Source organism: Salvelinus alpinus, chromosome 28 (genome assembly GCF_045679555.1).
Source record: "Salvelinus alpinus chromosome 28, SLU_Salpinus.1, whole genome shotgun sequence".
Lineage (NCBI taxonomy): Eukaryota > Metazoa > Chordata > Actinopteri > Salmoniformes > Salmonidae > Salvelinus > Salvelinus alpinus.
The window spans coordinates 35,863,018-35,878,106 of record NC_092113.1 but is presented as its reverse complement, the minus strand read 5'-3'; the positions used below and the strand labels follow the sequence as shown (position 1 = coordinate 35,878,106).

General features: G+C 45.0%; 1 protein-coding gene across 2 annotated transcripts in view; it reads left to right on the top strand.

The window, feature by feature from the left end:
- The first annotated feature begins 9,603 nt into the window (after positions 1-9,603).
- Positions 9,604-15,089, top strand: part of LOC139557768 (ATP-dependent 6-phosphofructokinase, muscle type-like) — a 36,344-nt gene continuing 30,858 nt past the window's right edge. Inside the window, exon 1 of one of the 2 annotated variants that reach the window (XM_071372940.1) lies at positions 9,604-9,814. In XM_071372940.1, the coding sequence (XP_071229041.1) occupies positions 9,733-9,814 (82 nt within the window). In that variant the 5' untranslated portion in view covers positions 9,604-9,732. The remainder of the gene's footprint in view (positions 9,815-15,089) is intronic. The other variant, XM_071372939.1, reaches the window with a different exon arrangement.

The window sequence follows — 15,089 nt, the reverse complement described above, 5'->3', positions numbered from 1 at the left end:
TACAGTGCATTTGGAAAGTATTCAGACTTTTTCCTCATTTTGTTACGTTACAGCCTTACTCTAAAATTGATGAAAATGTTTTTTCCCCTCAATCTACACACAATACCTAATAATGACAAAGCAAAAACAGGTTTAGACATTTTTGCTAATTTATTACAAATAAAAAAACTGAAATATTACATTTACATAAGTATTCAGACCCTTTACTCAGTACTTTGTTGAAGCACCTTTGGCAGTGTTTACAGCCTCGAGTCTTCTTGGGTATGATGCTACAAACTTGGCACACCTGTATTTGGGGAGTTTCTCACATTCTACTATGCAGATCCTTTCAAGATCTGTCAGGTTGGATGGGGAGTGTCGCTGCACTGCTATTTTCAGGTCTCTACAGAGATGTTCGATCGGATTCAAGTCCCTGCTCTGGCTGTGCCACTCAAGGACATTCAGAGACTTGTCCCGATGCCACCCCTGTGTTGTCTTGGCTGTGTGCTTAGGGTCATTGTCCTGTTGGAAGGTGAACCTTCGCCCCAGTCTGAGGTCCTGAGAGCTCTGGAGCAGGTTTTCATCAAGGAGCTCTCTGTACTTTGCTCCGTTCATCGTTCCCTCGATCTTGACTAGTCTCGCAGTCCCTGCCACTGACAAACATCACCACCGCATGATGCTGCCACCACCATGCTTCACCGTAGGGATGGTGCCAGGTTTCCTCCAGATGTGATGCTTGGCATTCTAATCCAAGATGGCGTAGCAGTCGGACGTGTTTTGTCTTGTCTTGTCCCGTGTAAATAGTCCTCGTATTTTTCGTATACATTTCGTATATATTTTAATTTCACTTTCCATCTAGGAACTGAATATACATTCCTACATTCCGCCTCACCCAATGTGGTACGGACCTGCTATTTTTTTATACTTTAGAACCGTAACCCCAATCAGAAGCTAGCCAGATAACTAGCTACTAGCTAGTAGTCAGTTAGCCACTGCTGTGGTCTTCACCCTTAACTCGGACACAGCCAGCTTCAGCTCGGGCCAATACCTGCCAGTCTGCAAGCGCGATATCAACCCAGAGCATATAGGACTGCTTTTTCTCTACCACATCACCGGATTCCTGACGCAAGCTCTGGACAATTACACCGTATCATCACAGCTAGCTAGCTGCAACCGAGTGGCTACTACTGGCTAACACCTCTGTCCCGAAGCAAGCACCAGTTAGCCTTGAGCTAGCCTCGAGCTAGGCCCATCTGCCGGCTAGCCGAAGAGGTCTACCAGCGAATTCTTGGGCTACAATACCTCTTTTGCCAATTGGACTGGACCTTTTTTGCCGACACAGAGCCCTGCCAATCCATCACAACTGGTCTAAATCAGCTACAAGCTAATTTAGCCATTTATTTGCCGCTGCTAGTAGCTTTTACCTTCTGCACAGACACCAGCCCTGTTATTAGCCTGGATATTACTCACCAATTTACCAGCATCGGACTGTCTCTCGACAACAACGCCGGATTCCTGCCGTAATCCCTGAGCCACTACTTCTGATCCTCACAGCTAGCTCGCAGCTAGCGCAGCTAGCGCCACTGCCACGAAGCTAGCACCAGTTAGCAAACACAATTCTACAATTCACAACCTCTCTTTCGCCATCCGGCTTGGATTCTCTGTCGACACGACCACGTCTGAGCAGACCCCCTCCGTCTGAGCAGACCACCCCCCGGGCTACTAACTTTAAACGCCGCGTGCTAGCTTAGTGGAGGCCTCCCTGCTCCATCTACGGCTGCCCCCTGGACACTATGATCACTTGGCTACATAGCTGATGCATGCTTGACTGTCCATTAATTCACGGTACTCCATTCTGTTTATTTGTGTTTTATCTGTCGGCTCTGTGCTTTAACTCAGGATCTGTGTGTAGTTAATCCGACCCTCTCTGCCTAGTCGTCGCCATTTTTACCTGTTGTTGCTGTGTTAGACTAGCACCCTGTTATTGCTGCTGTTATCTTACCTGTTGTTTTAGCTAGCTCTCCCAATCAAGACCTGCAATCACTTTATGCCTTATTGTATGTCTCTCTCAAATATCAATATGCCTTGCATACTGTTGTTCAGGCTAGTTATCATTATCATTGTTTTGGTTTGCAATGGACCCTGTAGTTCCACTCTCCGTACCTCTGACACCTCCTTTGTCCCACCCCCCACACATGCGGTGACCTCACCCATTGAGACCAGCATGTCCAGAGATACAACCTCTCTTATCATCACCCAGTGCCTGGGCTTGCCTCCGCTGTACCCGCGCCCCACCATACCCCTGTCTGCACATTATGCCCAGAATCTATTCTACCACGCCCATAAATCTGCTCCTTTTATTCTTTGTCCCCAACGCTCTAGGCGACCAGTTTTGATAGCCTTTAGCCGCACCCTCATCCTACTACTCCTCTGTTCCTCGGGTGATGTGGAGGTAAACCCAGGCCCTGCATGTCCCCAGTCACCCTCATTTGTTGACTTCTGCGATCGAAAAAGCCTTGGCCTCATGCATGTCAACATCAGAAGCCTCCTCCCTAAGTTTGCCTTACTCACCGCTTTAGCACACTCTGCCAATCCTGATGTCCTTGCCGTGTCCGAATCCTGGCTTAGGAAGGCCACCAAAAATTCTGAGATTTCCATACCCAACTATAACACTTTCCGTCAAGATAGAACTGCCAAAGGGGGAGGAGTTGCAATCTACTGCAGAGATAGCCTGCAAAGTTCTGTCATACTTTCCAGGTCTATGCCCAAACAGTTCGAACTTCTAATTTTAAAAATTAATCTCTCCAGAAATAAGTCTCTCACTGTTGCCGCCTGCTACCGACCCCCCTCAGCTCCCAGCTGTGCCCTGGACACCATCTGTGAATTGATCGCTCCCCATCTAGCTTCAGAGTTTGTTCTGTTAGGTGACCTAAACTGGGATATGCTTAACACCCCGGCAGTCCTACAATCCAAGCTTGATGCCCTCAATCTCACACAAATCATCAAGGAACCCACCAGGTACAACCCTAAATCCGTAAACATGGGCACCCTAATAGACATTATCCTGACCAACCTGCCCTCCAAATACACCTCTGCTGTCTTCAATCAAGATCTCAGCGATCACTGCCTCATTGCCTGTATCCGCCACGGGTCTGCGGTCAAACGACCACCCCTCATCACTGTCAAACGCTCCCTAAAACACTTCTGCGAGCAGGCCTTTCTAATCGACCTGGCCCGGGTACCCTGGAAGGATATTGACCTCATCCCGTCAGTTGAGGATGCCTGGTCATTCTTTAAAAGTTACTTCCTCACCATATTAGACAAGCATGCTCCGTTCAAAAAATGCAGAACCAAGAACAGATATAGCCCTTGGTTCACTCCAGACCTGACTGCCCTCGACCAGCACAAAAACATCCTGTGGCGAACTGCAATAGCATCGAAGAGCCCCCGCGATATGCAACTGTTCAGGGAAGTCAGGAACCAATACACGCAGTCAGTCAGGAAAGCAAAGGCCAGCTTTTTCAAGCAGAAATTCGCATCCTGTAGCTCTAACTCCAAAAAGTTCTGGGATACTGTAAAGTCCATGGAGAACAAGAGCACCTCCTCCCAGCTGCCCACTGCACTGAGGCTAGGTAACACGGTCACCACCGATAAATCCGTGATAATCGAAGACTTCAACAAGCATTTCTCAATGGCTGGCCATGCCTTCTTCCTGGCGACTCCAACCTTGGCCAACAGTCCCGCCCCCCCCGCTGCTACTCGCCCAAGCCTCCCCAGCTTCTCCTTTACCCAAATCCAGATAGCAGATGTTCTGAAAGAGCTGGAAAACCTGGACCCATACAAATCAGCTGGGCTTGACAATCTGGACCCCCTATTTCTGAAACTGTCCGCCGCCATTGTCGCACCCCCTATTACCAGCCTGTTCAACCTCTCCTTCGTATCATCTGAGATCCCCAAGGATTGGAAAGCTGCCGCGGTCATCCCCCTCTTCAAAGGGGGAGACAGCCTGGACCCAAACTGTTACAGACCTATATCCATCCTGCCCTGCCTATCTAAGGTCTTCGAAAGCCAAGTCAACAAACAGATCACTGACCATCTCGAATCCCACCGTACCTTCTCCGCTGTGCAATCCGGTTTCCGAGCCGGTCACGGATGCACCTCAGCCACGCTCAAGGTACTAAACGACATCATAACCGCCATCGATAAAAGACATTACTGTGCAGCCGTCTTCATCGACCTGGCCAAGGCTTTCGACTCTGTCAATCACCATATTCTTATCGGCAGACTCAGTAGCCTCGGTTTTTCTAATGACTGCCTTGCCTGGTTCACCAACTACTTTGCAGACAGAGTTCAGTGTGTCAAATCGGAGGGCATGTTGTCCGGTCCTCTGGCAGTCTCTATGGGGGTACCACAGGGTTCAATTCTCGGGCCGACTCTTTTCTCTGTATACATCAATGATGTTGCTCTTGCTGCGGGCGATTCCCTGATCCACCTCTACGCAGACGACACCATTCTATATACTTCCGGCCCTTCCTTGGACACTGTGCTATCTAACCTCCAAACGAGCTTCAATGCCATACAACACTCCTTCCGTGGCCTCCAACTGCTCTTAAACGCTAGTAAAACCAAATGCATGCTTTTCAACCGTTCGCTGCCTGCACCCGCACGCCCGACTAGCATCACCACCCTGGACGGTTCCGACCTAGAATATGTGGACATCTATAAGTACCTAGGTGTCTGGCTAGACTGCAAACTCTCCTTCCAGACTCATATCAAACATCTCCAATCCAAAATCAAATCAAGAATCGGCTTTCTATTCCGCAACAAAGCCTCCTTCACTCACGCCGCCAAACTTACCCTAGTAAAACTGACTATCCTGCCGATCCTCGACTTCGGCGATGTCATCTACAAAATAGCTTCCAACACTCTACTCAGCAAACTGGATGCAGTTTATCACAGTGCCATTCGTTTTGTTACTAAAGCACCTTATACGACCCACCACTGCGACCTGTATGCCCTAGTCGGCTGGCCCTCGCTACATGTTCGTCGTCAGACCCACTGGCTCCAGGTCATCTACAAGGCTATGCTAGGTAAAGTGCCGCCTTATCTCAGTTCACTGGTCACGATGGCTACACCCACCCGCAGCACGCGCTCCAGCAGGTGTATCTCACTGATCATCCCTAAAGCTAAAACCTCATTTGGACGCCTTTCCTTCCAGTTCTCTGCTGCCTGCGACTGGAACGAATTGCAAAAATCTCTGAAGTTGGAGACTTTTATCTCCCTCAACAACTTTAAAAATCTGCTATCTGAGCAGCTAACCGATCGCTGCAGCTGTACATAGTCCATCTGTAAACTACCCACCCAATTTACCTACCTCACCCCCCATACTGCTTTTATTTATTTACTTTTCTGCTCTTTTGCACACCAGTACCAATATCTCTTCTTGCACATGATCATCTGATGATTTATCACTCCAGTGTTAATCTGCTAAATTGTAATTATTCGATTTATTGCCTACCTCATGCCTTTTGCACACATTGTATATAGATTCTCTTTTTTTCTACCATGTTATTGACTTGTTTATTGTTTACTCCATGTGTAACTCTGTGTTGTCTGTTCACACTGCTATGCTTTATCTTGGCCAGGTCGCAGTTGCAAATGAGAACTTGTTCTCAACTAGCCTACCTGGTTAAATAAAGGTGAAATAAAATTTAAAAAAATAAAATAAAAAATTCAGGCTACAGAGTTCAATCTTGGTTTCATTAGACCAGTGAATCTTGTTTCTCATGGTCTGGGGGTCTTTAGGTACCCTTTGACAAACTCCAAGCGGGCTGTCATGTGCCTTTTACTGAAGAGTGGCTTCCGTCTGGCGCTCTACCATAAAGGCCTGATTGCTGGAGTGCTGCAGAGATGGTTGTCCTTCTAGAAGGTTCTCCCATCTCCACCGAGGAACTCTGGAGCTCTGTCAGAGTGACCATTGGGTTCTTAGTCACCTCCCTGACCAATGCCCTTCTCCCCCGATTTCTCAGGAAGAGTCTTGGTGGTTCCAAACGTCTTCCATTTAAGAATGATGGAGGCCACTGTGTTCTTGGGGACCTTCAATGCTACAGAAATGTTTTGGTACACCTCCCTAGATCTGTGCCTCCACACAATCCTGTCTCGGAGCTCTACGGACAGCTCTACTTCGACCTCATGGCTTGGTTTTTGCTCTGACATGCACTGTCAACCTTATATAGACAGGTGTGTGCCTTTCCAAATTATGTCCAATCAATTGAATTTACCACAGGTGGACTCCAATGAAGTTGCAGAAATGACTCAAGGATGATCAATGGAAACAGGATGCACCTGAGCTAAATTTTGAGTCTCATAGTAAAGGGTCTGAATACTAGGCCTCTTAGTTCCAGTGAAGGGAAATCTCAACGCAACAGCATACAATGACATTCTGGATGATTCTGTGCTTCCAACTTTGCGGCAACAGTTTGGGGAGGCCCTTTTCTGTTTCAGCATGACAATGCCCCTGTGCACAAAGCGGGGTCCATACAGAAATGATTTGTCAACATCGGTGAGGAAGAACTTGACTGGCCTGCACAGAGCCCTGACCTCAATTCCATCAAACACCTTTGAGATGAATTGGAACACCGACTGCAAGCCATGCCTAATCGCCCAACCTCACTAATGCTCTTGTGGCTGAATGGAAGCATGTCCCCGCAGCAATGTTCCAACATTTAGTGGAAAGCCTTCCCAGAAAAATGGAGGCTGTTATAGCAGCAAAGGGGGGGGTCAACTGCATAGTAATGCCCATGATTTTGGAATGAGATGTTCGACAAGCAGGTGTCCACATACTTTTGGCCATGTAGTGTATATCCTGATGTTGTGGGTAGAATGCAGTGATGTACACTGAGTATACAAAACACTAAGAACACCTGCTCTTTGCATGACAGACTGACCAGGTGAGTCCAGGTGAAGCTATGGTCCCTTCTGGATTTAACTTGTTAAATCCACTTCAATCAGTGTAGATGAAGCGGAGGAGACAGGTTAGAGAAGAATTTTAAAGCCTGGAGACATTTGAGACAATGATTGTGTATGGGTGCAGTTCAGAGGGTGAATGGACAAGAAAAATATTTAAGTGCCTTAGAAGATGGTATGGTAGAATGTGCCAGGTGCAACAATTTGTGCCAAGATCTGCAACGCTGCTGTTTTTTTCACGCTCAACAGTTTCCCGTGTGTGGTTTACATACACATACCTTGTCCATAATGTAGAGGCCTATGGGATATTCATTGAAGAGGAGGAGGATGTTAAATGTGATCTGCATAACATGCCAATACAAATTGACATACCTTTGTATGCCTCCTTGTCGGTGTACCTACAGACACAAAAGTGAGAAGTTCAGTCATCTGCACCCAATACAGGTAGCTTTCAACATATTCTTATAGCATACATATTCTTACCTCTTTGTTGATTGATTTACATTGAATTGTGTCCATTTTCTGTTTTTAGAAAGATTTGCACAAATATGAAAAGATAGATGGTATCTTCATAAAACAATATATACATTTAGGTCATACAAAGGGGTCATACAATTTAACTTAAATTGAGGAGATCTTTAAAAAAAAATCAGTTAAGTGCCTGCACCTGCTGTCCTTTCAAATCCAAACCTTTCAGTTGGGCAGTTAGGTTCCTGCAAGAACCCCCACCAACTAAGGAGGTTCCTCAATGAACCCAACCTCCTATGGGGTTCTTGGAAGAACCTTTTGGGGGGAATTTTCAGTGCCAAGAACCCTACGGTTCTTCAAAGAACTTTGAGGATCTTAGAAGAACCCATGTTGACCCCTAATTTTTTAGAGCGTATTAATAAATAATCATGAATAATCAAAATGTGTGCTGATAAAACCATCCTTTATTATTGGTCTAGACTAGTCATTAAGATGGGCAGACTTGCATGCCTTTAACATGTGTGCTCTAATCTTGTAATTGATGTGCTAATCCCTCCCACATCCAGCTACTGTATACATTGTTTGTGTCCCCAGGTGGTCAGTGGCACCTTAATTGGGGAGGACGGGCTCGTGGTAATGTCTGGAGCGGAATCAGTGGAATGGTATCAAATACATCAAGCATATGGTTTCCATGTGTTTGATGCCATTCCATTGACTTCGTTCCAGCCATCCTCCCACGTCCAACTAGACATTGTTTGTGTCATATGATCTGTTACTGTGTAAACTTAATGAGGGGACAGTCACTGTGATGTACACTACCAGTCAAAAGTTTTAGAACACCTACTCATTCAAGGGTTTTTCTTTATTTTTTACTTTTTTCTACATTGTAGTATAATAGTGAATACATCAAAACTATGAACAAATCAAATGTTAAACAAATCCAAATATAGATTTGAGATTCTTCAAAGTAGCCACTTTTTGCCTTGATGACAGCTCTTGTCATTCTCTCAACCAGCTTCATGAGGAATGCTTTTCCAACAGTCTTGAAGGAGTTCCCACATATGCTGAGCACTTGTTGGCTGATTTTCCTTCACTCTGCGGTCCAACTCATCCCTAACCATCTCAATTAGGTTGAGGTCGAGTGATTGTGGAGGCCAGGTCATCTGATGCAGCACTCCGTCACTCTCCTACTTGGTAAAATAGCCCTTACACGTCCTGGAGGTGTGTTGGGTCATTGTCCTGTTGAAAAACAAATGATAGTCCCACAAAGTGCAAACCAGATGGGTTGGCGTATTGTTGCAGAATGCTGTGGTAGCCATGCTGGTTAAGTGTGCCTTGAATTCTAAAAAATCACTGACAGTGTCACCAGCAAAGCACCACCACACCATCACACCTCCTCGTCCATGCTTCACGGTGGGAACCACACATGCGGAGATCATCCGTTCACCTAATCTGCGTCTCACAAAGACACAGCGGTTGGAAACAAAAATCTCAAATTTGGACTCATCAGACCAAAGGACAGATTTCCACTGGTCAAATATTAAATGCTCCTCTTTCTTGGCTCAAGCAAGTCTTCTTATTGGTGTCCGTTAGTAGTGGTTTCAAATGCTCAAATGCATTAAGAAGGAAAGAAATTCCTCAAATCAACTTTTAACAAGGCACACCTGTTAATTGAAATGCATTCCAGGTGACTACCTCATGAATCTGGTTGAGAGAATGCCAAGAGTGTGCAAAGCTGTCATCAAGTCAAAGGGTGGCTACTTTGAAGAATCTCAAATTTAAAATATATTTTGATTTGTTTAACACTTTTTTGGTTACTACATGATTCCATGTGTGTTATTTCATAGTTTTGATGTCGTCACTATTATTCTACAAAGTAGAACATAGTAAAAAATAAAGAAAAACCCTGGAATGAGTAGGTGTGTCCAAACTTTTGACTGGTACTGTATATTTAGCCCCGAGCCGTGTGTGTGTGTGTGAGTGTGTGTGTGTGTGTGTGTGTGTGTGTGTGTGTGTGTGTGTGTGTGTGTGTGTGTGTGTGTGTGTGTGTGTGTGTGTGTGTGTGTGTGTGTGTGTGTGTGTGTGTGTGTGTGTGTGTGTGTGTGTGTGTGTGTGTGTGTGTGTGCGCATGTGTTATGCGTTATGCGGGGGGAGGGCCAGGGGGTAGTGTCTTATAAAGCTGGTGCCGTTACCATTCTCTCTCTGAGAAGCAAGGTATCAGCCTTAGCAGGGTATCAGCCATAGAAGAGTATCAGCCATAGCTGTCTCCTTTCCTTCCTTAGTGCCACCACCTGGTTGGAGTTGAGCCCTGTAGACACCATGTCACATACAAGCATGGATCCAACCAAGATGGGTGTCGGTCGGTCTGTCGCCGTGCTGACCTCAGGAGGTGATGCCCAAGGTAAGAAGTCTATGTGTGTGTCATCAGAGAGACAGTGTTGGTGTGTGACTGCGTGCGTCTGTACACATATTTGTGTGTGTGTGTGTGTACGTGTGCTTCAGTATTAGAAATATTGATGGTGATTGAGAGCATATACAGTCTGTTCTTTATTATGTCAACTCTACTAACCCAGCACCTGTTATTATGTCAACTTTACTAACCCAGCACCTGTTATTATGTCAACTTTACTAACCCAGCACCTGTTATTATGTCAACTTTACTAACCCAGCACCTGTTATTATGTCAACTTTACTAACCCAGCACCTGTTATTATGTCAACTTTACTAACCCAGCACCTGTTATTATGTCAACTTTACTAACCCAGCACCTGTTATTATGTCAACTTTACTAACCCAGCACCTGTTATTATGTCAACTTTACTAACCCAGCACCTGTTATTATGTCAACTTTACTAACCCAGCACCTGTTATTATGTCAACTTTACTAACCCAGCACCTGTTATTATGTCAACTTTACTAACCCAGCACCTGTTATTATGTCAACTTTACTAACCCAGCACCTGTTATTATGTCAACTTTACTAACCCAGCACCTGTTATTATGTCAACTTTACTAACCCAGCACCTGTTATTAGGTCAACTTTACTAACCCAGCACCTGTTATTATGTCAACTTTACTAACCCAGCACCTGTTATTATGTCAACTTTACTAACCCAGCACCTGTTATTAGGTCAACTTTACTAACCCAGCACCTGTTATTATGTCAACTTTACTAACCCAGCACCTGTTATTAGGTCAACTTTACTAACCCAGCACCTGTTATTATGTCAACTTTACTAACCCAGCACCTGTTATTAGGTCAACTCTACTAACCCAGCACCTGTTATTAGGTCAACTTTACTAACCCAGCACCTGTTATTAGGTCAACTTTACTAACCCAGCACCTGTTATTAGGTCAACTTTACTAACCCAGCACCTGTTATTAGGTCAACTCTACTAACCCAGCACCTGTTATTATGTCAACTTTACTAACCCAGCACCTGAGTGTACAAACATTAAGGACACCTTCCTAATATTGAGTTGCACCCCCTTTTTCCCTCTGAACAGCCTCAATTTGTTGGGGCATGGACCATTCTTGATACACACGGGATACTGTTGAGCATGAAAAACCCAGCAGCGTTGCAGTTCTTGACACAAACCAGTGCACCTGGCACCTAATACCATACCCCGTTCAAAGGCACTTAAATATTTTGTCTTGGCACACATACACAATCCATGTCTCCTGAGTGGCGCAGCAGTCTAAGGCACTGCATCTCAGTGCTATAGGCATCACTACAAACACCCTGGTCCGAATCCAGGCTGTGTCTGGCAGTCCCATAGGGCAATGCACAATTGGCGTAGCGTCGTCCGGGTTTGGCCGGTGTAGCCCGTCATTGTAAATAAGAATTTCTTCTTATCTGACTTGCCTAGTTAAATAAAAGTTTAATATTTATATATTTTTTTAAATGTCTCAATTGTCTCGAGGCTTAAAAATCATCAAACCTTCATTTACAATGATTGAAGTGGATTTAACTAATGCCATCAATAAGGGATCATAAATTTCACCTGGATTCACCTGGTCATTCTATGTCATGGAAAGAGCAGGTGTTCATAATGTTTTATACACACAGTGTACAAAACATTTTGCAGTTAAATAACTTTTGCGGTTAAATTCCCATGTACCGAATAAAAAATACAAGTTAAATTAGTTTTCTTTTGCATTTTCAACTGTGCTGATGGTTTTGTCACAAAAACTATTGCGTTATCTAGCAAATGTGATCACTCTGGTCTTGGTACATGCGCTCTAGCCAACAGCTGGCAGAGACAGTGGGGGGAGGTTACCTACATTATGACATTATTAGGGATAAGGGATATTATTTGTATTTGTCAAACGGCAGCCAAGCATCGATCATCATGTCACCAGAATATTATATATTTATTGGAAAGGACCATCAAGTTCATCACGTGCACTTTCACCACCCTGTGAAGTTCATCACGTGCACTTTCACCACCATGTGCAGTTCATCACAATTGATTTAATCTGTAGACGAATAAACTGCATGCGTTCCCCGAGTCGTAGTGGGAGGACCACACAAAATATCATTGCGTGACTCTAAGTTTACTTCAATATGATGGTAATTATATCAATATTTGAGTGTTAAAAGCTTTTTCTCCCTCCATTTCTCGAATAATTAATTTTACAGACACAAAATGATCCCATCATGTCCAACACACAAATGATCTGTCGGCATTTATAAAATTCTACCGAAATGTCCTGTTTCCATCACGGATGTTTTTTGTTTTTTTGCTGTTGTACATGTTATTTACATTTACATTTAAGTCATTTAGCAGACGCTCTTATCCAGAGCGACTTACAAATTGGGGGTAGTTATGTTATGACTTTACACATCCCGTCAGTCGAGGATGCCTGGTCATTCTTTAAAAGTAATTTCCTCACCATCTTAGATAAGCATGCTCCGTTCAAAAAATGCAGAACTAAGAGCAGATATAGCCCTTGGTTCACTCCAGACCTGACTGTCCTTGACCAGCACAAAAACATCCAGTGGCGGACTGCACTAGCATAGAATAGTCCCCACGATATGCAACTGTTCAGGGAAGTCAGGAACCAATACACACAGTCAGTCAGGAAAGTAAAGGCTAGCTTTTTCAAGCAGAAATTCGCATCCTGTAGCTCTAACTCCAAAAAGTTTTAGGACACTGTAAGGTCCATGGAGAACAAGAGCACCTCCTCCCAGCTGCACACTGCACTGAGGCTAGGTAACACGGTCACCACTGTTAAATCCATGATAATCAAAAATTTCAATAAGCATTTCTCTACGGCTGGCCATGCCTTCCTCCTGGCTACTCCAACCCCGGCCAACAGCTCCGCCTTCCCCGCAGCTACTCGCCCAAGCCTCCCCAGCTTCTCCTTCACCCAAATCCAGACAGCAGATGTTCTGAAAGAGCTGCAAAACCTGGACCCGTACAAATCAGCTGGGCTAGACAATCTGGACCCTCTCTTTCTAAAACTATCCGCCGCCATTGTTGCAACCCCTATTACCAGCCTGTTCAACCTCTCTTTCGTATCGTCCGTGATCCCTATAGATTGGAAAGCTGCCGCGGTCATCCCCCTCTTCAAAGGGGGTGACACCCTAGACCCAAACTGTAACAGACATATATCCATCCTGCCCTGCCTATCTAAAGTCTTTGAAAGCCAAGTTAATAAACAGATCACTGACCATTTCGAATCCCAACGTACCTTCTCCGCTGTGCAATCCGGCTTCCGAGCCGGTCACGGTTGCACCTCAGCCACGCTCAAGGTACTGAACGATATCATAACCGCCATCAATAAAAGACAGTACTGTGCAGCCGTCTTCATCGACCTGGCCAAGGCTTTCGACTCTGTCAATCACCGTATTCTTATCGGCAGACTCAATAGCCTTGCAGAAAGAGTTCAGTGTGTCAAATCAGAAGGCATGTTGTCCGGACCTCTGGCAGTCTCTATGGGGGTACCACAGGGTTCAATTCTCGGGCCGACTCTTTTCTCTGTATATATCAATGATGTCGCTCTTGCTGCTGGCGATTCCCTGATCCACCTCTACGCAGACGGCACCTTTCTGCATACTTCTGGCCCTTCCTTGGACACTGTGCTAACTAACCTCCAAACGAGCTTCAATGCCATACAACACTCCTTCCGTGGCCTCCAACTGCTCTTAAACGCTAGTAAAACCAAATGCATGTTTTCAACCGTTCGCTGCCCGCACCCGCCCACCCGACTAGCATCACCACCCTAGACGGTTCCGACCTAGAATATGTGGACAACTACAAATACCTAGATGTCTGGCTAGACTGTAAACTCTCCTTCCAGACTCATATTAAACATCTCCAATCCAAAATCAAATCTAGAATCGGCTTTCTATTTCGCAACAAAGCCTCCACTCACGTCGCCAAACTTACCCTTGTAAAACTGACTATCCTACCGATCCTCGACTTCGGCGATGTCATCTACAAAATAGCTTCCAATACTCTACTCAGCAAACTGGATGCAGTCTATCACAGTGCCATCCATTTTGTTACCAAATCACCTTATACCACCCACCACTGCGACCTGTATGCTCTAGTCGGCTGGCCCTCGCTACATATTCGTCGCCAGATCCACTGGCTCCAGGTCATCTATAAGTCTATGCTAGGTAAAGCTCCGCCTTATCTCAGTTCACTGGTCACGATAACAACACCCACCCGTAGCACACGTTCCAGCAGGTATATCTTACTGATCATCCCCAAAGCCAACACCTCATTTGGCCGCCTTTCCTTCCAGTTCTCTGCTGCCACTGACTGGAACAAATTGCAAAAATCGCTGAAGTTGGAGACTTTTATTTCCCTCACCAACTTTAAACATCAACTATCTGAGCAGCTAACCGATCGCTGCAGCTGTACATAGTCCATCTGTAAACAGCCCACCCAATCTACCTACCACATCCCCTTACTGTTTTTATTTATTTACTTTTCTGCTCTTTTGCACACCAGTATCTCTACTTGCACATCATCATCTGCTCATTTATCACTCCAGTGTTAATCTGCTAAATTGTAATTATTCGCTCCTATGGCCTATTTATTGCCTACCTCCTCATGCCTTTTGCACACACTGTATATAGACTTTCTTTTTTTTACTGTGTCATTGACTTGTTTATTGTGTTATTGGCTTGTTTATTGTTTACTCCATGTGCTGTGTTGTTGTCTGTGTCACACTGCTTTTCTTTATCTTGGCCAGGTCGCAAATGCAAATGAGAACTTGTTCTCAACTAGCCTACCTGGTTAAATAAATGTGAAATAAATAAAAATAATAATAAAAAACACGCATAAAAACTGTGGATGGAAATGTGGTTACTAATACATATTCCAATGGTCATCCTCTGGATACTGTAGAGAGAGAGAGATAGGCCGACATTTGGGCCTCTTGACGGGGTAAGGGCTGACTGGTCCTCGGGGCATTGTCTTGGGCCATTTGCCATGCGGCTGGAGGTGACAGAGAGCACATCATTTAGGTCCGAGCCTACACTAGCATTATTCTCTGATGTTGACTGTGAACACCTCCAGCTCTCTCAGTTGAACTGACACAGTGTTAAAGGAGTTTATATCAAATTTAACACCCTGAGTTGAATTAAGAGTTAGGGTTGGAGTTATTCTGTCTGAAGGGCTTCCAAAGCACGCTTAAGGCAGACAAAAAACTTTGAGGA